Raw genomic sequence first — 27,544 nt, forward strand, 5'->3', positions numbered from 1 at the left:
ATTATGACTGTGTGATTTTGAAAACCTTGTGTATGGTGCTCCTTTTCTCTATGGTATGGACAGATGAGTAAAATGTATGGATTAAAAATAAATAAATAATAGGAGGAACATATGTTAAAATTAATTTGGTAGATTGAAATGCTAATGATCAATGAAAGGGAGTGGCAAGGGATATAGAAAAAAAATAGGGGAAACAGGCTAAAATATATGGTGTAGAAGGAAATACTAGCAGTCAATGAGAGGGAAGGGTTAGGGATATGGTATGTATGAGTTTTTTTCTTTTTATTTCCTTTTCTGAATTGATGCAAATGTTCTAAGAAATGATCGTGGTGATGAATATACAACTATGTGATGTTATTGTGAGTTATTGATTATATACCAAGAATGGAATGATCATATGACAAGAATGTTCACGTTTGTATGTTGTTATGTTTTTAAAAAATTGAAGAATTTAAAAAAAAAAAGAATAGACAGTGACTTGGACCAAGATGATGATACTGAAGGTGGTGAGAAGAGTTCACGGATAGGTGAAGATATGTAGGAGCGATAAGATAGGAGGAACTAAATCCCAGTTAGACTAAAGAATTTTTGAGGTGAGTGTAAATGAACAAACAAGCTAGAATAGGGGGCTGTGAACAGAGAGCGGGATGTTTGCATTAGTGATTGGAGGTGGAGCAATCTGGGTTGATGATAGGTTTCAGTTGTGTTAATGAAGAACGGTGACAAAGTGGGGAAGAAAAGGAAACCATGGAAAAGAAATGGTTAAGAAATTGAAAATAAAAATAATGATGATTTGTCCTTATTGACCCTGAATTCCATCCAGGAGGATGGAAGATACTGAGGTGACAGAAAATCTGTGACCTGTTCCATTTTGTGCATAAATATATCTGTATGTATATTTAATAGGGTTCTTGTAGGGCCTTATATGTGTATCTATATATATCATTGAATAATATGATTAATTTGTTGCTAAAATATCTATCTAAGAGTATCTGAATGAATATTACCCTATTCCAAATAAATCTGTCATAAAATAATGTTGCTATTGCTCACTATGTCTTTGGGGATTTCTTTTGGAATTGTCTTCAGAATGTTTGTCATTTGTATGTCATACTTTCCTGTATGTTTATGGGAATGGGACTTTGATTTGATTGGGGGAAGTAGTCAGTAGTTACTTTGAGCTATGGCAGATCACTCTATTGGGGACTGATGATTAATTTTTGAGTATAAAATGAAATCTGTTTATAAAGCAATGATAGTGATTTTCTTATGTAACTCATAAACTCTCAAAGCAGTTATTTAAAAATGTTCCTAACAAAAGCCAAATATTAGATTAGACTGCCATAGTGACAGTGTGAAGGAAGTACTTACTTATTATTTATGTTATGACAAGTTGCATTACAAATTTCAATCTTAATTCTGTAGAGTGAAAGAAGTTGACCACACAAACTGAAGATTTACTATATAAGCTTGCTAATCCATTTCCCATGGCTTTTTCAGGCTCAAAAACATTGCCTGTGTCTTCATTTTCACTTAGAGCCAAAGTCTAAGCAAAATTAGTTTCAACAAATGTTTGTTCGCTTTTTTTTTTTCGAATTAATGCTTATTTGCAAATGCTTGAAATCTTTAGAAAAGAAATAACAAAGGTCCCTTGTCACTAAGGGTGTTTACAGTCTACAACAAATAGATAAATTCAGTGCAGAGAAACAGAAAGGTAAAAGGCAGTAGAGGACTTTAGGCCACACATTATACTGAGTTCTTCTGTGCTATTATCTCATTTATTTCTCATGGTAACCCTGTAAAGGAGGTGATCTTAATTCTAAGGAAATTAGAAATCTAATTTCTAATTGCTAATTAGATTTAGGAGTCTAAAAAGTAACTTATTCAAAGTCACGCAGCAGTAAATAGCAGAGCTGTTGTTTCTGGTAATCAAAAAAGAATTGATTAGAGGCCAAGTATAGGAATAAACAATCTTGTAGTTTTACGTTGGAACATCAGTACCATGAATATTTCTGCATTATTCATTCAGTAAATATGTATTGTAGCTACTTGGTGTCAGAGAAGTCCTTGAACTGTCCCTCTGACTCCCGTTCCTGTCTGCTTTCACTACTCTAGCCTCTATCGTAGTCCCTCTAGAATACCCCAAACTTCTGGTCAGCAGTAGATTCCTCCTAAGGAAATAAAAGATGTTTGGGGGGTTATTGTTGTTGTTTACTTTCTTGTTATTTGTTTGTGTTGTCTCTTTTTTTGTGTGTGTGTGGGCAAATTTACGTGGAAAGGACTAATCTAGAATCCACCAAAATCTACGTGTTATAAATTTGAGCATCTGTGCTCAATTTTAATTCATTTTAAATTAAATTAAAAGTTATTTGCTCACTTCTTCAGATCAAATCTTTCTTTGGATAATAAGTTACACCTTTTAGATAATTTATGAGTTTGGAGTTAAAAATTTTAAATGATGTCTGGGAAAAGCAAAGGTAAAATAACATGATATTATTCTTTGCATGATTTAAATGGGAACTTTTTGTAGTGGAAACATTAGTGTAACAATTAGTGTAAAGCATTAAGTAATAAAAGTAATATTAAAGGTTATTGTTTATCTTGGGGTGCTTTTATGGTACCTCATATATACATTTTTTATGGCACCCCTTTATTTAGATCATAGTCAGGTATATATAATCCAGGTTGCTGTTAATTTCTTCTCAGAAGTTTTGCTTTGTTGAGTGATTAGAGATAAACACTAGAAAGTCATATGTCTTCTCAGGAATCATTGGACTAGATTAGATATATAGCTAGGTATTTTTCTATAGAAAGGAATGTTTAACAGAAAACAGGCTTATGAAGCCATCATTAAGCTATGTAACCTTTAAACTGTTTACTGTGAGATGGCAACACTTTGGCACTGACACCTCAAAAAGTACCTCCATTACATCATTATGCTATATATATATATATCAGACAAGTAGGAGGTACTCAGGAAATGACAAGCAAATATTTGTGGTTTTCAAAGATTACTTATATATGCTATAGAACTGAGTTTCTGGTATTTTCTTCAGTTGATCTTCTAGGGATAAACCTTATACTTTTGTGGGCCAGAAGTGCCTTAGAATTTAACATCCCTCCAAGGTCAGCCCTTAACCAATGACTGAAGAGCGTGACGGTGTAAGTGTCCAACTCCACTACTCCTTGGCTGAAATAATTAGGTTTCCAAAATCTGTTTCCCAAGTTTAGGCTTCAGAACCACTCTACTAGCTTAATAATCAACTACCTTCTTCTTCCCTTAGTTATGTCTACATTCAGCTAAGTAAACTACTTGTTTCCAGTCCCTATTAGCAGGGTCTTCTGGGTGGGTGAATGGGGGTACAACTAAGAAACCCATTAGCTTTGGCTCCCCTCCTTTGAAGCCCTCCCTGATCCTCCAAGTAAAGTTAATCTGCATCTCCTTTGTTGTCTCGCGTTGCTTTGTTTCTCCTTCCATTAGAACAAGCCTCGCATTCAGCCTTGGGTTAGTTATTTTTTCCTCTTACATTGTACTATAAATTTTTCAAGGAAAAGAACAGTATCTCATATTTACTTATGCATTGCATTTTCCCTAAAAGTTGTGGAGCAATTCATATATTCTTGTATCTTCTAAAGCACTTATTCTAGTTCCTTATATTTACGTGAAAATGTTTATTGAATTGCACCATGTTTGTGTAAATAAAAATTAACTCAGATTCCTTCTACAAAGTCATAGTAACTATTTTGGGCATTAATAATTGACCATATTTCTAGAGCAAACAATAAAGCTCACTTAACAGATTTCCACCTAATTAAATTGCTGGCTTAATCAATTCTCTACTTTCCCTTTTAAAAAGTAGCGACAGCTGCCCATGTGTGAATGTTTGTAACTAATAGGCACATTCTTATACACCTGTTTGCTACCTCTTTTACTACAAACAAAGTCAATTGTGTTTGTTTTGTTGAAAGACAAATAGGAGTCAAGCTTGCACATTATAGCATTCTATTTGGAACACCAAAAAGTTTTGCTTCAGCAATTACAAAAGCTGAAGTGGCATTGGGCCTTAAGTATTGATAACTGCTTTTGTAGACATAAAGAAAGAATCTAGCCTTAATCCTATTGATCAGACAGGGGTTTGCCAATTTTATAGGCATGAGTTTAGGTCAGTCAGGGCTTTATTTTGGGTTGAGAGCACTTGGTTAGGTATAACCAAAGGCTTGATTAGTCATCTGGGCCAACCACCTTGGTAGGGGAATAAGTAGAGTAAGGGTTTGGGCTGTTTAACTTGCTTTGCTTCTGAGGAACCCCTGGAGCACTTTTTATTATATTTATCAGTTTCTAAGCCCGTTTGTGCCAGTTATTTTGTTTAGGGTCATTGTATATTAATTGAACAAATGCAATGAGAATGATACAATGTAATTATTTCTGTAAAAATGGTGGCAGAGTAATTAATGAAAGCCTCTATAACAGACAGACTGAAATCCTGGTTTATTTCTCTCACTTCACAGGCTCATGGGTCGAGCAGCCCTCCATCTTAGCAGCCATCCTCCTAAGTTGCCTCTTCAGTGAAAGAGAGACAGGGGGTAATTTTATAGCTAGACCTGGAAGTGCCTTATAATACTTCTGTGTGCTTTCTATTGACCAGCTTAACTTCAAGGGAGACTGGAAATGTCTTCCTGGTACCTAGAGAGAGGAAAGGAGGAAATGGTATGGTGAACACACAGTACTGTATACAAAAGCTGAGCTGAATAAGTTGGAAAGACCCAATAAAAATTAAAGGCTATATGTTTTCACTCCACATAGATGATATAGTTGTGTTTGGCCATTCCCAAACAAAGGCCCACATCTAAAGATAAGGAATAAGCATGTAAGAGTTTGAAATTAGAATAACTTTTCATAAGTTTTGTATATAACATTTGTGTGATTTCCTGCTTTAGTTTACTTTTGGGGTTACCGAACCTGTAGCTTTTCCTGATCTCATTAGATAGGAAGGATTCTCATATGTGCAGTTAAGATCAGGTCTTTGGAGGCAGACTCTCTGTCTTCAAATTCCATTTCTGCCACTTATTAGCTATATGACCTTGGACTAGCTACTTGTATTTCATGTACCTCAGTTTCCTCATATATGATAGTGGGATAATAAAACATATCTCAGAGTTATTGTAAGGATCAAATAGATAAATATATGATAAGCATACATAATAAGCACCAATAAGTGATAGCCAGTGTTGTTATTATGATTATCATCATCATCATCATCATTGCTGTAAGATTTGGTCCCACAATTTTCTATTGGGTACCCACACTATAAGAGACAACAAAATAGATATTTTTGCAACTTAAAGTACTTTGGTTAAAAACAACAAACGCCTAAAAACATGCAACCAATCAACAAATTCTATCGTTTTTTTCAGCCACTTTCCGTTGTTCCATCCAGGCACAGAGAAGGAATATCTGCATCCAAGTTGTAGATTTGTGAGATGAATGCACTGGTTGGAGACAAGAGGAAGGAAATTGAAAGTGTTGGCAGGAAAGAAAGGATTATGAAATGTAAAGCTTGTTAAGGAGGGAATTAGGAATAGGAGGTAGATATAGGGGGTTATGGAAGTTTAGAGAAGGGTTGTTATTCATGTGTTTATTCAGTCAGTTCACTCGTTCACTCAACAGTTGAGCTCCTGCTATGTGTCAAGGACTGTTTTAGGCTATTGAATATATTAATGAACAAGAACACCCAAGTCCTCTCACAAAGGATTGAGAGGATGAGATGGACAACAAAAAATTAAAACCAATAAATCTAATTTAAAGTCAGATATTACTGAGGGCTAAAAGAATTATAAAAGGACTATGGGATAGAAAGCAACTAGTGGAAAGAGAAAACAGTAGTGAATTAGATAAGGAGTCAAGGGAAGGGAGTGTTTTCTCGTAAAATTGAGCAAAGACCTGGCTGAATTGAGGGAATAAGCCTGTGATAACTGTGGGAGATGTGTGCTAGACTGAAGGAACAGGGAGTGCTTTTCTATTTTTTAATGTCAATAGTGGTTGAATATTATGGTCAGCAAAGGCACGATAAACAAGATAATTTTTCCTTCTGTATTGTATTTTTAAATGATGTTTTCATAATACTGAAGGAAACAGCTGATTTAAGCAATTAGCAGTTGCACAAGTCATTGGAGCGAGCAATTAGTTCAATCAAATGTCTCATTCAAGTAGATCAAATACTTAAAATAAATATAAATGTGCCTTAAATAATATGTTCATGTCGGATTTGTTGGTTATCCCATTCTCCTAACAAACAGAAAACATTCCCCCTTCAAACCTTTACAAAGAAATACTTATAAAGGAAGAGAGTTTGAACAAAAGTCTAAGGTGTCTTCCCTTTGCCCTGGTGGTGTGGGGGCTTACCTTAAATTGGTTTTTTAAAAACTGAGCTCTAATTATATACTATAAAATTCACTCTTTTGAGGTAGATAATTCAGTGGTTTTTAGTATATTCACAAAGTTGTGCAGCCTTCACCACTGTCCAATTCCAAAGCATTTTAATCAACTCAAACCCCCCACCCATTCACAATCATTCCCATTCCTGCCTTCCCCCAGCCCCTAGGAACCAGTCATCTATTTTCCGTCACTATGCATTTGCCTAGTCAGATATTTCATGTAAATGGAACCATCCCATCCAATACATAATATATATATATATATATATATATATACACAGTTCTTTTGGATATATGCTTAAGAGTATAAACTGATTGTTTTAGGGTTCAGTTGCTTTGCCTTCCTGGGTATATACATATTTTAGAAAATAGGTTTTATTTTTTAGAACAGTTTTACAGAAAAATTGAACAGAAAGCACAGAGATATTCTGCCCCCTGATGCACACACAATGTCCCCCATATTAACGTCTTGTATTAATGAGGTATATTTGTTACAATTGATGAACCCATATTGATACATTATTATTAACTAATGTCTATAGTTTATGTTAGGGTCCACTCTTTGGTCATAAAGTTCTATGGGTTTTAACAAATGTGTTCACCATTACAGTAACATACAGAATAGTTTCACTGTTGTAAAAATGCCTGGTGCTCAACCAGATCATCCCTCTCTCTTCCCCTTGTCCCTTGCACCCTTGAAAACCACTAATCTTTTTATACTCTCTATGGTTTTCCCTTTTCTAGAATGCCATATAGTTGGAATCATATAGTAAGTAACCTTTTCAAACTGGCTTTTACTACTTAGCTATGGGCATTTGAGTTTCCTCTATGTTTTTTCATGGTTTGATAGCTTATTTCTTTTTACTTCTGAATAATATTCCATGTGTGGATGTAACACAATTTGTTTATTTACTCATTTTTTCAAGGGCAGATTGATTGTTTCCAACTTTTGGCAATTATGAATAAACCTGCTGTAAACATTCTTGCACAAATTGTTGTTTAGACACAAGTTCTCAACTCATATGGGTAAATACCTGGGGAGCATGATAACTGGATCATATGTAAGCCTATGTCTAGCTTTGTAAGAAACTGCCAAATTGGCTTCCAAAGTAACTGTACCATTTCACATTTCCAGCAGCAGTGAATGAGAGTTCCTTTTGCTCCACTTCGGTGCTGTCAGTGTTTTGGATTTTAGCCAAGTTTTAGGTGTGCAGTAGTATCTCGTTGTTGTTTTAATTGGTAATTCTCTAATGATATATGATATTGAGTATCTTTTCATATGCTTATTAGCCACCTATACATCTTTGTTGCGGTGTCTGTTCAGATATTTACCCATTTTTTAAATTGGGTTGTTTTTTTAAAAATTGTGGTAAGAGTTCTTTGTATATTTTAGATACAAGTCCGCTGTCATATAGATGCTTTGCAAGTATTTTCTCCCAGTCTGTGGCTTGTCTTTTAATTCCCTTAGCAATATCTTCCACAGAGTAGAACTTTTTAATTTTAATGAAGCCCAACTTATCGAAGTTTTTCTTCCATGGATCTTGGTTTTGGTGTTATATCTAAGTCATCCCCCAACACAAGGTCACATAGATTGTCTCCTATGTTACCTTGTAGAATTTTTATAGGTTTGTGTGTTATATTCAGACCTATGTCTGTTTTGAGTTGATTTTTCTGAAAACTATAAGTTCTGTGTCTAGATTCATTTTTTGGCATGTGGATATCTAGCTGTTCCAGCACCGCTTGTTGAAGGCTATCCTTTCTCCATTGAGTTTCCTTTGCTCTTTTGCCATTGGTCAGTTGGCTGTCTTTATGCGGGTCTATTTCTGGGCCCTCTGTTTTGCTCCATTGATCTATTTGTCTATTTTTTCACCAGAACCAGACTGTCCTGATGACAGCTTTGTAGTAAGTCTTGAAGTAAGGTACTGTCAGTCCTCTGATTTTATTCTCCAGTAATTTGTTGGGTCTTTTGTTTCCACATAAACTTTAGAACCGATTTGTTTATATCTACAGTGTAACTTGCTGGGATTTTAATTGGGATTGCTTTGAATCTATAGATTACATTGGGAAGAACTTACATCTTAGTAATATCAAGTCTTCCTATCTGTGAACATGAACTCTTTCTCCATTTAGTTAGGTCTTCTTTGATTCCTTTCATACGAGTTTTGTAGTTTCTCTCATGTGGATCTTTTATATGTTTTGTTACATTTATACCTAAATGTTTCATTTTTTTGGTGCTAATATAAATAGTATATTTCAAATTTCTGTTGTTCACTGCTGGTATATAGGAAAGCAATTGACTTTTGTGTATTAACTTTGTATCCTGCTACCTTACTATAATTTCTTATTAGTTCCATGAGTTTAATTGTTGATTCTTTAGGATTTTTTTTACATAGACAGTCATATCATCTGCAAATGAAGGTGGTTCTATTTTTTCCTTTCAAATCTATATACCTTTTACTTCCCTTCTCTTGTTTTATTGCATTGTCTAAGACTTCTAGTACAGTGTTGAATAGAAGTGGTGAGAGGGGACATCATTGTCTTGTTCCTAATCGATAAGGGAAACACATCTAGTTTCTCATCCAAGTATGATGTTAGCTGTAGGTGTTCTTTATAAAGTTGAGGAAGTTCCTCTCTATTCCTATAATCTCTATTCGTGAGAGCTTTTTTTCATGAATTAGTGTTGGATTTTGTCAGAGGCTTTTTCTGCATCTATTAATATGCTTGTATGATTTTTCTTTAACCTGTTGATGAGATGCATTACATTAATTAACATATAAATGTTGAACTAGCCTTCCATACCCAGATACCTTGCATACCTATCATGACCCACTTGGCCCTGATGTATAATTGTTTTTATAAATTATTGGAATTTGAGTTGATATTTTGTTGATTTTTCAACTATATTCATGAATGATATTGGTCTATAATTTTCCTTTCTTGGGCCTTTGTCTGGCTTTGCTATAAGGATAATTCTGGCTTCATAAAATTTGGGGTTAGAAGGTATTCCCTTTCCTTGTATTTTCTGGAAGAGATTGTAGAGAATTGGTATCATTTGTTTAAATGTTTGTTAGAATTCAACAGGGAAACCATCTGGATCTTGTGCTTTCAGATCTGGAAGGCTATTAATTATTTATTTATTTTATTTAATAGATATAGGTAATCAGATGATCTGTTCTCCTTTTGTGAGTTTTGGTAGATTGTCTTTCAAGAATTGGCCCATTTAATATAAATTATCAAATGTGTGGCCATAGAGTTATTCATGATACTCCTTTATTCCACTTTTAATATCCATAGGATCGGTAGCATTGGCTCCTTTTTCATTTCTGATAATAGTAATTTGGGTCTTCTCTCTTTTTCTTTGCTAGCCTGACTAAAAGTTTACCAATTTAAGTGATCTCAGAGAACTAGCATTTGGTTTCATTGATTTTATCTCTTGATTTCCTATTTTCAATTTCATTGATTTCTGTCCTAATTCTTATTATTTCTTTTCTTCTGTTTACTTTGGATTTAATTTTCTCTTCTTTTTCTAGTTTGCTAAAATAGAAGCTTAGATTATTGATTTTAGATATTCTTTTCTAACATGTGTATTCAACAGTGTAACTTCCCCTCTAAGCTTTACTTTTGCTGTATCCCACAAATGTTAAGTTGCATTTTCATCTGCATTTGATTCAAAATATTTTTTAATTTCTCTTGAGACTTTGGTCCATGTGCTAACTTGTAGTGTGTTGCTAAATCTCCAAATATTTTGGAATTTTCCAGCAGTCTTTTTGTTATTGATTTCTAATTTAATTTCACTGTGGTCTGAGAGCATACTTTATATGATTTCTGTTCTTTTAAAATTTTAAAGTATCTTTTATGGCCCCTAGTAAAAATGGCTTTTTAAAGGCACAGATTTTTTCAAAGTTTTATAAAAAAATTCATAATAATTTCATATTTGACTCCATAATATATCTACTTACAAAAATATTTAAATTTATTACCAGTTATTTATTTAAGCTACTATTTGACTTTTTCCCAGAAATCTTAGAGTAGCATTGACCCTATAGGATGATGCTCATATGCCTGTGTCCTGTGGCTCCAGGAGTGCCTGACTCACTGCTAAATTTTTGGTATGTCACGTATAAGCAGCATTCTGGTGAGGCACTGGGAAAGCAATTCTAAACAGATAATAGCTTTTCTCTTTCTCAGTGAGTATTGCTCCTTCTTGAACAATATTTAAATCAAAAAATCTTCAAATTTTGGAATAGCCAGGGTGCTTGGATTTCATCATCTAATCACTTTGCTTTATAGATCCTTGGGCTGAGGGAGACCCAAGAGACAAATTTCTTGCCCAAGGTTAGTTAGATATCTAGAATGAGGAGACACTCTTCTGGCTCCCAGTTCAGTGCTGTGACTATTAAACTCTGTTACATTTGAATTTAAAGTCACAAAATAAAAAATACACATAATTCATGTAGGCAGTGTTTTCAGATAAAAGTTTACAGAAAGTTATCCATATGCAAAAGAATGAAAGAAGACCCATATCTCACACCCTATACAAAAGTTAACTCAAAATGGATCAAAGATCTAAACATTAGGTCTAAGACCATAAAACAGTTAGAGGAAAATGTTGGGAGATATCTTATGAAACTTACAATTGGAGGCAGTTTTATGGACCTTAAACCTAAAGCAAGAGCACTGAGGAAGGAAATAAATAAATGGGAGCTCCTCAAAATTAAACACTTTTGTGTATCAAAGAACTTCATCAAGAAAGTAGAAAGACAGCCTACACAATGGGAAACAATATTTGGAAATGACATATCAGATAAAGGTCTAGTATCCAGAATTTATAAAGCGATTGTTCAACTCAACAACAAAAAGACAGCCAACCCAATTACAAAATGGGAAAAAGACTTGAACAGACACCTCTCAGAAGAGGAAATACAAATGGCCAAAAGGCACATGAAGAGATGCTCAATGTCCCTGGCCATTAGAGAAATGCAAATCAAAACCACAATGAGATATCATCTCACACCCACCAGAATGGCCATTATCAACAAAACAGAAAATGACAAGTCCTGGAGAGGATGTGGAGAAAGAGGCACACTTATCCACTGTTGGTGGGAATGTCAAATGGTGCAACCACTGTGGAAGGCAGTTTGGCGGTTCCTCAAAAAGCTGAATATAGAATTGCCATACGACCCAGCAATACCATTGCTGGGAATCTACTCAAAGGACTTAAGGGCAAAGACACAAACAGACATTTGCACACCAATGTTTATAGCAGCGTTATTTACAATTGCAAAGAGATGGAAACAGCCAAAATGTCCATCAACAGACGAGTGGCTAAACAAACTGTGGTATATACATACGATGGAATATTTTGCAGCTTTAAGACAGGATAAACTTATGAAGCATGTAATAACATGGATGGACTAGAGAACATTATGCTGAGTGAGTCTAGCCAAAAACTAAAGGACAAATACTGTATGGTCCCACTGATGTGAACCGACATTCGAGAATAAACTTGGAATATGTCATTGGTAACAGAGTCCAGCAGGAGTTGGAAACAGGGTAAGATAATGGGTATTTGGAGCTGAAGGGATACAGACTGTGCAACAGGACTAGATACAAAGACTCTAAAATGGACAGCAGAATAATACCTGATTGTAAAGTAATAATGTTAAAACACTGAATGAAGCTGCATCTGAGCTATAGTTTTTTTTTTTTACTATTATTATTACTTTTATTTTTTTCTCTATATTAACATTCTATATCTTTTTATGTTGTGTTGCTAGTTCTTCTAAACCGATGCAAATGTACTAAGAAACGATGATCATGCATCTATGTGATGATGTTAAGAATTACTGATTGCATATGTAGAATGGTATGATTTCTAAAAAAAAAAAAAAAGTTTACAGAAAGTGCTTTCAGAATATTATTGGGAATAGCTGACTGACTGTCAGCCTCGTGCTTATTAATTCACAGTGGCAAGGAGGGAACATAGGAGCAATAAATAAGTTCTATCACTTTTAGTTTGTGTGTAAGGAAGAAAGAATTATAGGCATTTGTAAACACACAGAGTCATAAACAAAGGTCAGCCATTCCCATTAACTTCCCTTACTAGTCAGCCTCTTTTCTCCTTATTACATTCAAATATTTACATCCCAGTAGTTTAAAAGGGGTGTTTAAGGATTAAGCATGATTATATTATCCATGTGTAGTCAAATTACACTATGGGTTGTGCAGTTAATCACTTGGATCTACTAAATGTCATGTTGGATATAGTTTATCCCTCCCACAGTGAGTCAGAAGCAGGAATGGGTTCTTCACACTATTTTCAGTAAGTAGCTTCCCAAAAGCAGGTGTTGTGACTGATGGGAAAGGGTAGGGCCGGAATGCACACTTATTTAGGGATCTCAGAAACATACTGTTTGGTCCTTGTAGAGGACTGTACATGGGGCCACAGACAGCTGAGAGTATTGGCAACACCCACAGCCACCCTCAAGCTTAGAAGAGGCTTTCTCCCATTTGAGTCTGGAAATATTGTTCCCTAGCACATAGCTGAGAACAGGTGCTCTGTAAAGCCCTGAGGTCTAGGAGTTGAGGTGTGGGTTTCGGCTTTGCTGCTCTCTGGGTGATCTTGGATACATGCCATCTCAGGATCTAAGTCCTTCATCTGTAAAATTACGGTGTTAGTTGACCTTCCAAAAACTCTTTTGGCTTTAAAATGCTATAGCTTTACAACCTGGTGGCTTAAATGTTAAATATATTAGAAGTGAGAAGCGCAGGCCTTAAAGTTAAAAAGAACTGTTTTTGAGTCCTCTGGGGCATTGGGCAAATCACTTAACTTTCCTCCATTTGCTGTGTTACAGTTAAAGTGGAGAAGATGACAATAGTACCTACCCCATAGGGCATTGTGGGGATAAAATAGAATTATGAATGCAAAGTGTTTAATCCCAGTGTTTGATCCACCGTAAGATTCAATAGCTATTTTTTAATTTTCTATTGTAGTGACATATATACACCTCAAAATTTTCCATGTTAACCACATTCTAGTGTACAATTCAGTAGGGTTAATTACATTCACAGTATTGTGTTACTATCACCAATATCCATTACCCCAACTTTTTCATTGCCTCAAACAGAAATTCTGTGTACATTAAGCAATAATCTCCCCCTACCCATTCCCCTGCCCCTGGCTACTGGTTCCCTATAATCTACTCTGTGTCTTTATGAAATTAGCTTCTTCTATTTATTACATGAAAGTGACATCATACAATATTTGTCTTTTTGTATTGGCTTGTTTCATCCATGATATAGCATACATAAGAATTCCCTTTCTTTTTATTACTGAATAATATATCAGTGTGTGTGTATGTATATACATTTTATTTATCCATTCATCAGTTGACAGACACTTGGGTTGCTTCCACCTTTGGCTACCATGAAAATACTGCTATAAATATTGGTGTACAAATATCTGTGAGTCCTTGCTTTCAATTGTTTGGGGTATATACAAAGAAGTATAATTTTTAGGTTATGGTTATTCTGTTTTCAACTTTCTGAGAAACCACCAAAACAATCTCTATGGTGTCTGCACCATTTTATAGTGCCACCAGGTTCCTTTTTCTCTGAATACTCTCCAATACTTACTATTTTGTCTTTTTTTTCAATAACTGCCATCCTAACTGTATCCTGTTGTAGTTTTAATTTGTGTTTCCCTGTTGACAAATGGTGTTGAACATCTTCTCATGTGCTTATTGACCATTTGTATATCTTCTTTGGAGAAATATCTATTCTAGTCCTTTACTTATTTTTAAATTAGGATTTTTTTGTTGTTGTTAAGCTGTATCTGTTCCTTATATATTCTAGATATTATACCCTTATCAATTATATGGTTAGTTGTTATTTTATTTTCTCCCATTCTTTAGGTTTTCTTTACACTCTCTAGATAGTCTCCTTTGATGTGCAAAAGTTTTTTATCTTGATGAAGTTCATTTTATCTATCTTTTTCTTGTTTTGTTCATGATTTTTTGTGTCATATCTAAGAAATGACTACTGAATCCAAGCTTATGGAGTCCCCCTAAGTTTTCTTCTAAGAAGTTTATGGTTTTTAGCTCTTATGTTTAGGCCCTTATCTAGTTAGAGTTAATTTTTGCATATGATGTGAGGTAGGGATTCAACTTCATTCTTTTGCAAATGGGTATCCAGTTTTCCCAACACCATTCTTTTCCTAATTAGTGTACTTGGCACCCTTGTCACAAATCAGCTGGCCATAAATGAATGGTTTTATATGTGAACTCTCAATTCATTTGGTCTGTATGTCCATCTTTATGTCAGTATCAAACTGTTTTATTACTGGGACTTTTTTCATGCAATTTTGTTGAAATATATATTCACATACCATATAATCATCCAAATTATGCAATCAGTGGTTCACACTATCATCATATAGTTGTGTATTCATCATCACAATAGATTTTTGTACATTTTCATTACTCAAAAAATAATAAATGTAAAAATAAAAGTAAAAAATAACACCCAAAACATCCCAATTATTTATTTATTGTCTCTTGTTTTCTTTTTTCTTGCTCATTTGTCCATTCACTGGATAAATAAAGGAAGTGTTAGTCACAAGGCTTTCACAATCACATGGTCACACCTTAAAAGCTCAATAGTTATTCAATCATCTTCAAGAATCAAGGCTTTTGGTTTATAGTTCAACAGGTAATTTCCTTCTAGCTACTCCAAAATACCAACAACTGAAAAGGAATATTTACATACTATATAATAATAACCTCAAAATAACCTCTCAAAGTAATGAGATTTTTATTTATTACTTTTATTTATTTTTCTTACCTACTTGCTCTGGAAAGGATTTCCAGTACAATGTTGAATAGAGATAGTGAAAGTGGGCATCCTTGGTCTTGTTTTTTACCTCAGTGAGAAGGGAAGGCTAGCTGTCTTTCATTAGTGAGTATAATGTTAGTATGACATTGTTTTCACATATATCTGTATCATATTGAAGGAATTATCTTCTATTCCTATTTTTTTTAGTGTTTCATCATGAAAGGACTGCTGGATTTTGTCAAATGCCTTTTTTTCCTACCATCTTATGTGATTTTTTTCCTTCATTCTGTAATGCATTGTCTTACATTGATTTTCTTATGTTGTACCACCCTTGCATTACATTCCTGGACTGAATCCCATTTGATTATGGTGCGTCATTCTTTTAATATGTTATTGGATTGAATTTCCTAGTAATTTATTGAGGATTTTTTGCACCTGTATTCACAAGAAAAATTGGTCTGTAGCTATCTTTCCTTGTGATGTTTTTATCTGGCTTTGGTATTAGAGTAATGTTAGCCTCATAGAATGAGTTAAGAAGAGTTTTATCCTTTTACGTTTTTTAGAAAAGTTTGAGAAGGCTTGGTATGAATTTTTCTTTGAATGTTTGGTAGAATTCCCCAATGAAGCCATTTGATCCTAGGCTTTTCTTTATTGGGAGATTTTTTATTCAGTATCTTTCTTAATATGGGTCTGTTGAGATGTTCTATTTCTACTTGTGTCAGTTTAGGTAATTTCTGTGTTTCTATGAATTTATCCATTTTCTTTAAGATTATATAATTTATTAGTATACAACTTGTTCATTGTATTCTCATATAATCCCTTTAATTTCTACAAAATCAGTGGTATTGCCCCTCCTTTCATTTTGGATTTTAATTATTTGTCTTCACTCTTTTTTCCTATGTTACTTTAGCCAGAAGTTTATTGATTTTATTGATCTTTTCAAAGAATCTACTTTTGGTTTCATTGATTCTCTCAACTTTTTTCTGTTCCTTGTTTCATTTATCTTTGCTCTAATCTTTTGTTTTTTCTTTCCTTCTGCTAACTTTAGGTTTAGTTTGCTTTTCTTCTGGGTTTCTCCACATATGAAATTAGATAATTGATGTGAGATTTTCCTTCTTTTAAAATTTTCTAATTTCTCCTTCTGAGATTTTTCTTCTTTTTTAATATAGGCATACTTAGCTATAAATTTACCTCTGAGCACTACCTTCACTGTGTCTCAAAAGTTCTGATACATTGTTCTTTCATTTTCATTCATATCAGTGTATTTCCTAATTTCCCTTGTGTTCTTTTTTCTTTTACCTATTGATTATTTAAGAGTATGTTGTTTAGTTATCACATATCTGTGAATTATCCAAATCTCGTTCTCTTGTTGATTTCTAGCTTCATTCTATTATGGTTGGAGAAGATGATTTGTATAATATGTGACCTATCATGTGCTCTATCCTGGCGAATGATCCATGTGCTCTTGAAAAGAATGTATAGTCTGTGGTTTTGGGGTATAGTGTTCTCCGTATGTCTGTTGGGTCTAGTTTGTCAATAGTATTGTTCAAGTCCTATTTTCCTTGTTAATTTTCTGTGTAGATTGATCTTACATTTTTGAAAGTGGTGTACTTTAGTTTCTAAGCATTATTATAGAAGTATCAATTTCTCCCTTCAGTTTTGTCAGTATTTGTTTGTATGTGGAAATAAAAAGTAAATCTGTTCAACTCCAACTAAGCTGCCTCCTTGCAATTTCAACCATTATTTTTGTTAGTGCTCTTTTGAAATGAACCAACGACTTAGAAGTTTAATACCCAGATTTTCTTCCTCGTTTGGGACATTGATCTTCATTTGGAATCACTGTCAAGAATGGTTTGCTAAATTACCTGAAGGAATTTGTTTAAGATAATATAATTACAGTCAGAATCTGTTTGTAAAATATTACAGGGAAAAGCTGGGAATTTTAAGTTTGTTGCTTGCTATCTTGGAGAATTAATATTCAATTTTTGTAAGCTATTTCTAGTGAATGCATACGTGATAAAGAGTGGCATGGATGAGATTTTAATGATCATCTTTGGATTATCATCTGTTTACGTCCCATATCTGCTCTATCACCGTATTATCACTGTTGTATGTGACAAATAAGAGGAAATGATTTGACCCCTTTTTACAAACATACCAACTTTTGATGTGAACAACTCAATCTAGTAATACCTTGTCTCCCTTAAAAGTTTGTTTTCACTACTTTGTAGTTTCTGGTTAAGGTAATTTTCTTTGGTCACTCATGTTTCTTTTATACCTCTTTTTCAGGAGGCCAGTTTTGAGAACTCTCTGCCCATCATTGTATCAAAAGACTTAGGAAGAGACACGCAAAAACCATCTCCAAGAACCAAGGTTAGTTTTCATTTAAAGCACATTTGCTCTTTAAGCTACTCTGTGAACTTTTTCCTAGTTCTTCATGGTTTCACCTTGGTCTCTTCTCTGGTTTGCATTTCCCTTAACCTTTGTTCTTTGACTTGATGGTATAATAGGCACTTCTCTTTAGCAAATTTAATCCAAGATTAATGTTCATTCAGAAAAATCTTAAGCTTTTTCTATTATTTAACTCACAAAGTGACATTTTTAGTAGGTGTTTTTACTTCTGCTCAATCAGAATTGTTTCCAGCATATGATCGACATAGCAAATAGTCTAGTATAGTAGACCTTTCTTATATTACTTCTATGCATGATAAAATTAAATACATTTTCTCCCTAAGGTTAGAATAAAATGTCCAACTCTAATTTTTCTCTTTAAAAATACAAATCAACTTTATTGACTTTTTTCATAATTATAAATGTAGCACATGATCATTGCAGAATATTGAATTATATGTTCATGAGAATACAAAGTTATCATAGCTATTACAAAATAAAGGGTTAAAAGTATAAAATTTTGTTTTCCTTATTAAGAAAATCCAAAATGCATATGGTTTTCTTGTCAGTGAGAAGACTTCTTTAACCCAAATTATGATATGAGAATTTGGTCATTTGTTTATCCAACCAGAAAAGGGATTGTATCAATTTATAGTCCCTTATTTTCCTACTCCTTAATGTTCTCTTTTGAATAAAATTTATCCTATCGGCTAGATATATATTTCCAATGGGCCATTATAACATTCATAGAGCTACCTTTTGGTCCAGATCCAAGAAAAAAAGGTAGGTGAAATTTAAAAGAATTTTCTCATTTTAATTGCAAGCTGTTGTAAAAAAATAATTGTGGCTTTATTATCAAAGGCAAATCAAGTGGAGTACTTTATTTGTATTTTATTTGTGGTAAGAGCTTAAGGTTTATTTTCAAAAGAAATACGTATATCTTTCTTTATAAGACCTATTCAACTTTGATTTTTTTTTCTGGAAAGTTCCTTTGCCTTTCTATCATGCTTTCCTTTCCAAATCCAACTATTTGTATGTTATACACTGAAATATCAGCATGTGTAAACGTACATATAATTAATTCAAATAGAAATAGTTAACTTCTGTTTGAATAGAAATAGTCTAATAGAAATAGTAAAAATTCAATGTAAAAAAATAGTCATCAAACATATGCATGGAAATAAATGTTAGCTATTGCTCATCACTTTTAGGTTAAAGGACTGTAGATAAATTACTTCCTAAATAAACGATAATCTTGAAACTTATAATAAAAATGTTTGAATAGATTTCAATACTCTTATAAAATTACTCTCATTTTGAATATTTCAGGCATATGCAATGTTATTAATTAATGTGCATTTCTTGTAATCCATCCCTTAAGCTGTTCATGAACAAACTAATTCAATAGATGAATTACATCATTGGTCAAGTCTTGGTTTGTGACTTTAGCTTCTTTGTACCCTTACCTGAGCAAGCTTAAACTTACTTGAGTAAACTAACTCTCGTTCTTTTAGGGGTGATTACAATCTTTGCAATATCAAATTCCAGAAATGAGACAGAGCATGAGAACTACAAGAGATTTTTAAAGTTCTAAATGTCATCAAGATTTTATCTTAAGATCTGCTTCCTCCAATTGGCCTTTGAAAGCTGAAGCTGAAAACATTCAAAATATGGTTGGCGTGTCCTTTCTAGAGTTCCTTAGTGAGCTATGAAAATGCTGCATATTCTTGGTACTAATGCCTTTCTCAGATAACTCTAGGTACTGCTGTATTTGCCTTGGACAGCTAAGTATTTCTGATCCCTCCATGGGCTAGATATGTAATATGGTATTCCAGAAATGGCATATGTCCATTGGCTCTGGAAGTGTTTCTAGTCTAAGCCATCTTTCCCCATTGGTGTTGCATTTGTCAGCTGTCATCCTGATCTTAGGCAATGGGAAGGATTATATTCTTCTTCCTTAGGTAGGAAAGCCATTTCTTGATTTGAGTACAAGCTGAAAAAATGATACCTCCATTACCCAGTCTCATGGCACTTCCTAGATGAGTAATGCCCCCCAGCCCTGCTCACTCAAGGACATACTCATTTAACTATTTCATGCCTAATACTGTGTAACTAGGAAATATCTTTCTCAGAGTTCCATAAAGCATTTAAATGAATATAATAACAGGGCTGGCACTGAATCTAGAAAAAGTCTACTTAAAAGCAGTAGGAACAGGGTGGGCCATGGTGGCTAGGTGGCAGAGTTCTCACCTGTCATGCCAGAGACTCAGGTTCAATTCCCGGAGCCTGCCCATGCAAAACAAAACAAAACAAAAAAAAGCAGGGTTTCCTGGCTGTCATGGTTAGGGACAGGTGTCAACTTGGCCAAGTTGTGGTACCTGTTCATCTGATTGGGCAAGCGCTGGCCTGTCTGTTGCAATGAGGACATTTCATAGGATTAGGTCATGATCACGTCAGCTACATCCACAGCTGATTCCATTTGTAATCAGCCAAAGGGGAGTGTCTTCTGCAATTAGTGATGCTAAATCCAATCATGGGAAGCCTTTTAAGGAGGACTCAGAGGAGACAGGTTGCATTCCTGCTTTGGCTGGTGAGCCTCTCCTGTGGAGTTCGTCCAGGCCATCCATTGGAGTCATCGGCTTCTCAGCCTGCCCTGTGGATTTTGGACTCTGCGTTCCTACGGTCACGTGAGAAACTTTCATAAATTTTATATTTGCAAGTGTTCCCTGTTGGTTCTGTTTCTCTAGAGAACCCTAACTAATACATCTTGGTACCGGGAGTGGTTCTTAAGGAACAGAATCTTAAAAATGGGTTTTTATGAATGGTTTTCTACTCTGACTGGGCTCAGAGACACTAAGGACTCTGATTCCCGTAATCAGAATGACACTCCCAATCCATGGACTGAGTTGGCAAAGGAGATAGTCAAAATATCATCATTTGATTCTCCTAATGCTTTGCTTGTACGAAGCCAGACTCTGGGGGATAATGTTTTTGACACCTTTACAGAGTTTTGTAGGAATAAGAGTTATAGAGATGTTGGTTGGTTGTTGTTAGATACACTGTCTACATTAAAGGGTGAAAGGGATGGGCTTAAGGCTTCAAACAAGAAGCTTAAGTGCCGTCTGAAAGATGTAGAGGTTTCTATGAGTATCCTGAAGGAAAATTTTATTTCCTGTAGCCGTAGACTTGAGATCTCTGAAAATCAGACTCAGAATCTTATTGTTAGAGTAGCAACTTTACAACGTAAACTGAAATCTCAGTCTTGCATGGTGTCTGCCGTTAAAGTGAGGGCATTGATTGGAAAGGAGTGGGACCCTGAAAAATGGGATGGTGACATATGGATTGATAATGATGTTGGGGGTGAGGTTGAAACCCTAGACCATGCTGAGCCTTCTTTAGATAACCCTGTAATAGTCTGCCCTGAGGACATAGCCGCCCCACCTCCAGCTTGCCTTGAGGAATTGGCCACCCAACCTCCTCCTGAAGGGATTAGCCCTAGAGTTATTAATCCTGTTTCACCAGATGAAACTGCAAATGAAAGCCCTGGAGCAAATGGCTTGGAAGATATTTCTAATTCTTTTCATGACCCACCCCCACCACCCCTCATTTCTTCTAGACCTATAACTAGACTGAAGTCCCAACAGGCCCCTAAAGGTGAGGTACAAAGTATCACACATGAGGAGGTACGTTATACTCCAAAAGAACTGTGTGAGTTTTCCAATTTATATAGACAGAAATCAGGGGAATATGTGTGGCAATGGATCTTAAGAGTGTGGGATAATGGTGGGAGGAATATAAGGCTGGATCAGGCTGAATTTATTGATATGGGCCCACTAAGCAGAGATTCTGCATTCAATGTTATAGCTCGAGCAGTTAGAAAAGGTGTTAACAGCTTGTTTGGGTGGTTGGTTGAAACATGGATCAAAAGGTGGCCAACATTACCTGAGGTTGAAATGCCAGAACTGCCCTGGTATAATGTAGATGAGGGGATCCAGAGGCTTAGAGAGATTGGGATGTTAGAGTGGATTTATCACGCAAAGCCTGCTCTTACACCCCAGGAATGTCCAGAGGATGCACCTTTTACCAGAACAGTGAGAAATAAATTTGTGAGACTAGCACCATCATCCCTCAAGAGCTCTGTGGTTGCACTTCTCTGTAGGTCAGATATTACTGTAGGAACTGCTGTCACTGAGCTGGAATCCTTAAACACAATGGGGATGACAGGATCCCGAGTTGGCAGAAGCCAGGTGGCAGCACTTAATCACCAAAGACAGGGTAGACGTGGGTATTATAATAGACAACAAACTCAAAGGAGGCATCAAAATTATATGACACGCAGAGATTTGTGGCATTGGCTAGTAAATCATGGGGTACCTAGAAATACAATAGAAGGGCAGCCTACTAAATTCTTGTTGGAGCTGTATAAACAAAAGAGTTCTAGGTCAAGGGAACAGAAGTCTAACCTGAATTACAAAAACACAGAGTCACGGCCCCTTAACCAATTTCCAGACTTGAAACAGTTTACAGACCCTGAGCCCCTTGAATGAAGGGGAGGCCAGGTCCCTATGGGGAAAAAACCTGTTACACTGCCACAAATTTATACTGTTAACCTTCCTCTAAGTCTTCCCCAAGGAGACCGACGGCCTTTTACCAGGGTAACTGTGTATTGGGGAAAGGGAAATGATCAGATATTTCGGGGATTATTAGACACTGGTTCAGAAGTGACATTAATTCCAGGGGACCCAAAACATCACTCTGGACCACCAGTCAGAGTGGGGGCTTATGGAGGCCAGGTGATCAATGGAGTTTTAGCTCAGGTCCGTCTCACAGTGGGTCCAGTGGGCCCCCGGACCCATCCTGTAGTTATTTCCCCAGTTCCGGAATGTATAATTGGCATAGACATACTGAGCAACTGGCAGAATCCCCACGTTGGTTCTCTAACTCGTGCAGTGAGGGCTATTATGGTGGGAAACGCCAAGTGGAAGCCACTAGAACTGCCCCTACCAAGCAAAATAGTAAATCAAAAGCAATACCGTATTCCTGGAGGGATTGCAGAGATTACTGCCACTCTTAAGGACTTGAAAGATGCAGGGGTGGTGATTCCCACCACATCCCCATTCAACTCTCCTATTTGGCCTGTGCAGAAAACAGATGGGTCTTGGAGAATGACAGTGGATTATCGTAAACTCAACCAGGTGGTAACTCCAATCGCAGCTGCTGTTCCAGATGTAGTATCATTGCTTGAGCAAATCAATACATCCCCTGGTACCTGGTATGCAGCTATTGATCTGGCAAATACTTTTTTCTCAATAGCTATTAGTAAGGACCACCAGAAACAGTTTGCTTTCAGCTGGCAAGGTCAGCAATATAGTTTCACTGTCCTACCTCAGGGGTATATCAACTCTCCAGCCCTATGTCATAATCTTGTTCGCAGAGACCTTGATCGTTTCTCCCTCCCACAAGACATCACACTGGTCCATTATATTGATGATATCATGTTGATTGGACCTAGTGAGCAAGAAATAGCAACTACTCTAGATTTACTGGTAAGGCATTTGCGTGTCAGAGGATGGGAGATAAATCCAACAAAAATACAGGGGCCTTCCACCTCAGTAAAATTTCTAGGTGTCCAGTGGTGTGGGGCATGTCGAGATATCCCTTCTAAGGTGAAGGATAAATTGCTGCATCTGGCCCCTCCCACAACCAAAAAAGAGGCACAACGCCTAGTGGGTCTTTTTGGATTTTGGCAACAACATATTCCTCATTTGGGTGTGCTACTCCCGCCCATTTATCGAGTGACCAGAAAAGCTGCTAATTTTGAGTGGGGACCTGAACAAGAGGAGGCTGTGCAACAGGTCCAGGCTGCTGTGCAAGCTGCTCTGCCACTTGGGCCATATGATCCAGCAGATCCAATGGTGCTGGAAGTGTCAGTGGCAAATAGAGATGCTGTCTGGAGCCTTTGGCAGGCCCCTATAGGAGAATCACAACGCAGACCCTTAGGATTTTGGAGCAAAGCCTTACCATCTGCTGCAGATAACTACTCTCCTTTTGAGAAACAGCTTTTGGCCTGCTACTGGGCCTTAGTAGAGACTGAACGCTTAACCATGGGCCACCAAGTTACCATGAGACCTGAGTTGCCTATCATGAGTTGGGTGTTGTCTGACCCACCAAGCCATAAAGTTGGGCATGCACAGCAGCACTCTATTGTAAAGTGGAAATGGTATATACGAGATAGAGCCAGAGCAGGTCCTGAAGGCACAAGTAAGTTACATGAAGAAGTGGCACAAATGCCCATGGTTTCCACTCCTGCTGCCACATTACCTTCTCTTTCCCAGACCAGAGCTATGGCCTCTTGGGGAGTTCCTTACAGTGAATTGACTGAGGAAGAGAAAACTCGGGCCTGGTTTACAGATGGTTCAGCACGATATGCAGGTACCACCCGAAAGTGGACAGCTGCAGCATTACAACCCCTTTCTGGGGTGTCCTTGAAGGACAGTGGTGAGGGGAAATCCTCCCAGTGGGCAGAACTTCGAGCAGTGCACCCGGTTGTTCATTTTGCTTGGAAGGAAAACTGGCCAGAGGTGCGTTTGTATACTGACTCATGGGCTGTTGCTAATGGTTTGGCTGGATGGTCAGGGACTTGGAAAGACCATAATTGGAAAATTGGTGACAAAGAGGTCTGGGGAAGAAGTATGTGGATAGACCTTTCTGAGTGGGCTAAAAACATGAAGATATTTGTGTCCCATGTGAATGCACACCAGAGGGTGACTTCAGCAGAGGAAGATTTTAATAATCAAGTGGATAAGATGACCTGTTCTATGGATACCAGTCAGCCTCTTTCCCCAGCAACTCCTGTTATTGCCCAATGGGCTCATGAACAAAGTGGTCATGGTGGTAGGGATGGAGGTTATGCATGGGCTCAGCAACATGGACTTCCACTCACCAAGGCTGACCTGGCTACAGCCACTGCTGAGTGCCCAATCTGCCAGCAGCAGAGACCCACACTCAGCCCCCGATATGGCACCATTCCCCGAGGTGACCAGCCAGCTACATGGTGGCAGGTTGATTACATTGGACCACTCCCTTCATGGAAAGGGCAGCGATTTGTTCTAACTGGAATAGACACATACTCTGGATATGGGTTTGCTTTCCCTGCATGCAATGCTTCTGCCAAAACTACTATCCGTGGGCTTACAGAATGCCTTATCCATCGTCATGGTATTCCACATAGCATTGCTTCGGATCAAGGAACACACTTCACAGCAAATGAAGTGCGAGAATGGGCACATGCTCATGGAATTCTCTGGTCTTACCATATTCCCCATCATCCAGAAGCTGCTGGATTGATAGAACGGTGGAATGGCCTTTTGAAAACTCAATTATGGTGCCAACTAGGTGGCAAAAACTTGAAAGGCTGGGGTAATGTTCTCCAGGAAGCTGTGTATGCTCTGAATCAGCGTCCACTGTATGGTGCTGTTTCTCCCATAGCCAGGATCCATGGGTCCAGGAACCAAGGGGTGGAAATGGGTGTGGTGCCACTCACTATTACTCCTAGTGATCCACTAGGAAAATTTTTGCTTCCTGTCCCTGCTACCCTGAGTTCTGCTGGTCTACAGGTTTTAGTTCCAAAACGGGGTGTGCTTTCTCCAGGAGAAACAACAGTGATACCACTGAACTGGAAGTTAAGATTGCCACCTGGCCACTTTGGGCTACTTATGCCTCTGGATCAACACACCAAGAAGGGGATTACATTATTGTCTGGGGTAATTGACCCTGACTATCAGAAGGAAGTAGGACTGCAACTACATAATGGAGGTAAAGAAGAGTTTTCTTGGAATATAGGAGATCCCCTGGGGCGTCTATTAGTACTACCATGCCCTGTGATTAAAATCAATGGAAAACTGCAACAACACAATCCAGGCAGGACCACTAATGGCTCTGAGACTTCAGGAATGAAGGTTTGGGTCACCCCACCAGGCAAAGAACCACGGCCAGCTGAAGTGCTTGCTGAGGGGAAAGGGAACATGGAATGGGTAGTGGAAGAAGGCAGTGATAAATATGAACTTCGACCACATGATCAGTTACAGAAACGAGGACTGTAATGCTGTTTTGTTCGTGTTATACTATTTAAGTTGTAAGATATCAAGTTTAAGAATGAATGTTGCCCAAGGATTTGCACCCTATTCTGGAGAGATTTAATGTGTTTCCAGTTATATGCTGGACAGTTGAGTATTGTCAGGTAAAAGAAAAAATGTGTGCTTATTTGTTTTCATTTGGAAATTAAGTATGGTCTAAGGTGATATATATATATATATATATATATATATATATATATATATGTGTGCCAAGTTGACAAGGGGTGGACTGTCATGGTTAGGGACAGGTGTCAACTTGGCCAAGTTGTGGTACCTGTTCATCTGATTGGGCAAGCGCTGGCCTGTCTGTTGCAATGAGGACATTTCATAGGATTAGGTCATGATCACGTCAGCTACATCCACAGCTGATTCCATTTGTAATCAGCCAAAGGGGAGTGTCTTCTGCAATTAGTGATGCTAAATCCAATCATGGGAAGCCTTTTAAGGAGGACTCAGAGGAGACAGGTTGCATTCCTTTGGCTGGTGAGCCTCTCCTGTGGAGTTCGTCCAGGCCATCCATTGGAGTCATCGGCTTCTCAGCCTGCCCTGTGGATTTTGGACTCTGCGTTCCTACGGTCACGTGAGACACTTTCATAAATTTTATATTTGCAAGTGTTCCCTGTTGGTTCTGTTTCTCTAGAGAACCCTAACTAATACACTGGCTCTCTGGCTTGCCATTCCCTCATCCCTTACCAGCTCAACACTGAGCCAATCTGCACTTCAGTGCAGTTTCTGGTTCTGCCCAATGTACCTGGTGGTGACTGAGAATATTGCTTTTCCAGAATGTGTCTTGCATGTAGAAGGCAGCTCATGAAACTCTGTTACAGAATGTTGTGGTAGAGCTTTCAGGTTGTGCTGCCTGGGGCAAGGGATTGCTGGCTGTATGGAATACAGTGCAGTGCCTGGGACCATGAGGAAACTGTTTCCTAGAGAAAAAGGAACATTCCTAACCATGTAAACAGAGGAATTCTTATGGCCACCCATGCATGCCAAAAAAAAAAAGATGTCTTTCACAGAAAGGATCAGAAAGGCCTCCATACTTTGTCTTGGGACTATCCCCTCAATTAATTCTATGGATAAGCCCTGAAAAAGAGGGCTTATCAATACAGATTAATTTTCAAAAACAGGGAAAGGTCTTTTGTTTAATTATTATTATCATTTCCTCCTCCTCCTTATTTTGTTCACTCCTGGCGATCAAGGAAAGCCCACTCATAATACTGGATATATGCAAGTTTAAGGAACAGACACTTCAGAGTCTAAATCCCAGTGATATATATTAATATGTTAAATATCAAAATGTCCATGTTTCAACAAAAGATCACAAAACATAAAAAAAAAACAAAACAGGAATTAATGTCCAGACAAAGAAGAGGATAAAGCATTAGGAGCCATCTCTGAGGAGGAATAGACATGGGACATATCAAACAAAAAAATTTTGGGGGGGATTCCAGAAGAAGAAAAGAAAGGGCAGAGAAAATATTCAAAGAAATAATGGCTGAAAGTTTCCCAACTTTGAAAAGGCATGAATATACACATGTGAGACACTCAACAAACACCAAATAGGATATCCTAAATAGGCTCATGTTGAAGTAAATTATAATCAAACTGTCAAATGCCAAGATTAAGAGAGAATGATGAAAGCCACCATAGAGGAGCAGTGTGTCATGTATAAGGGATCCTCAATAAGGGTCATTTTTCACCAGACCATGGAAGTGAAAAGGCAGTGGAATGATCTATTTAAAGTGCTGAAG

At 36.9% G+C, this 27,544-nt stretch overlaps 1 protein-coding gene across 6 annotated transcripts in view; it reads left to right on the forward strand.

Moving 5' to 3' along the window:
• Window positions 1–27,544, forward strand: part of FAM13A (family with sequence similarity 13 member A) — a 344,433-nt gene that overhangs the window by 168,012 nt on the left and 148,877 nt on the right. For all 6 annotated transcript variants that reach the window (XM_077142873.1, XM_077142872.1, XM_077142870.1 and 3 more), the window contains one exon: window positions 17,557–17,640. In XM_077142873.1, the coding sequence (XP_076998988.1) occupies window positions 17,557–17,640 (84 nt within the window). The remainder of the gene's footprint in view (window positions 1–17,556; window positions 17,641–27,544) is intronic.

Source organism: Tamandua tetradactyla, chromosome 24, assembly GCF_023851605.1.
Source record: "Tamandua tetradactyla isolate mTamTet1 chromosome 24, mTamTet1.pri, whole genome shotgun sequence".
Classification (NCBI taxonomy): Eukaryota; Metazoa; Chordata; class Mammalia; order Pilosa; family Myrmecophagidae; genus Tamandua; species Tamandua tetradactyla.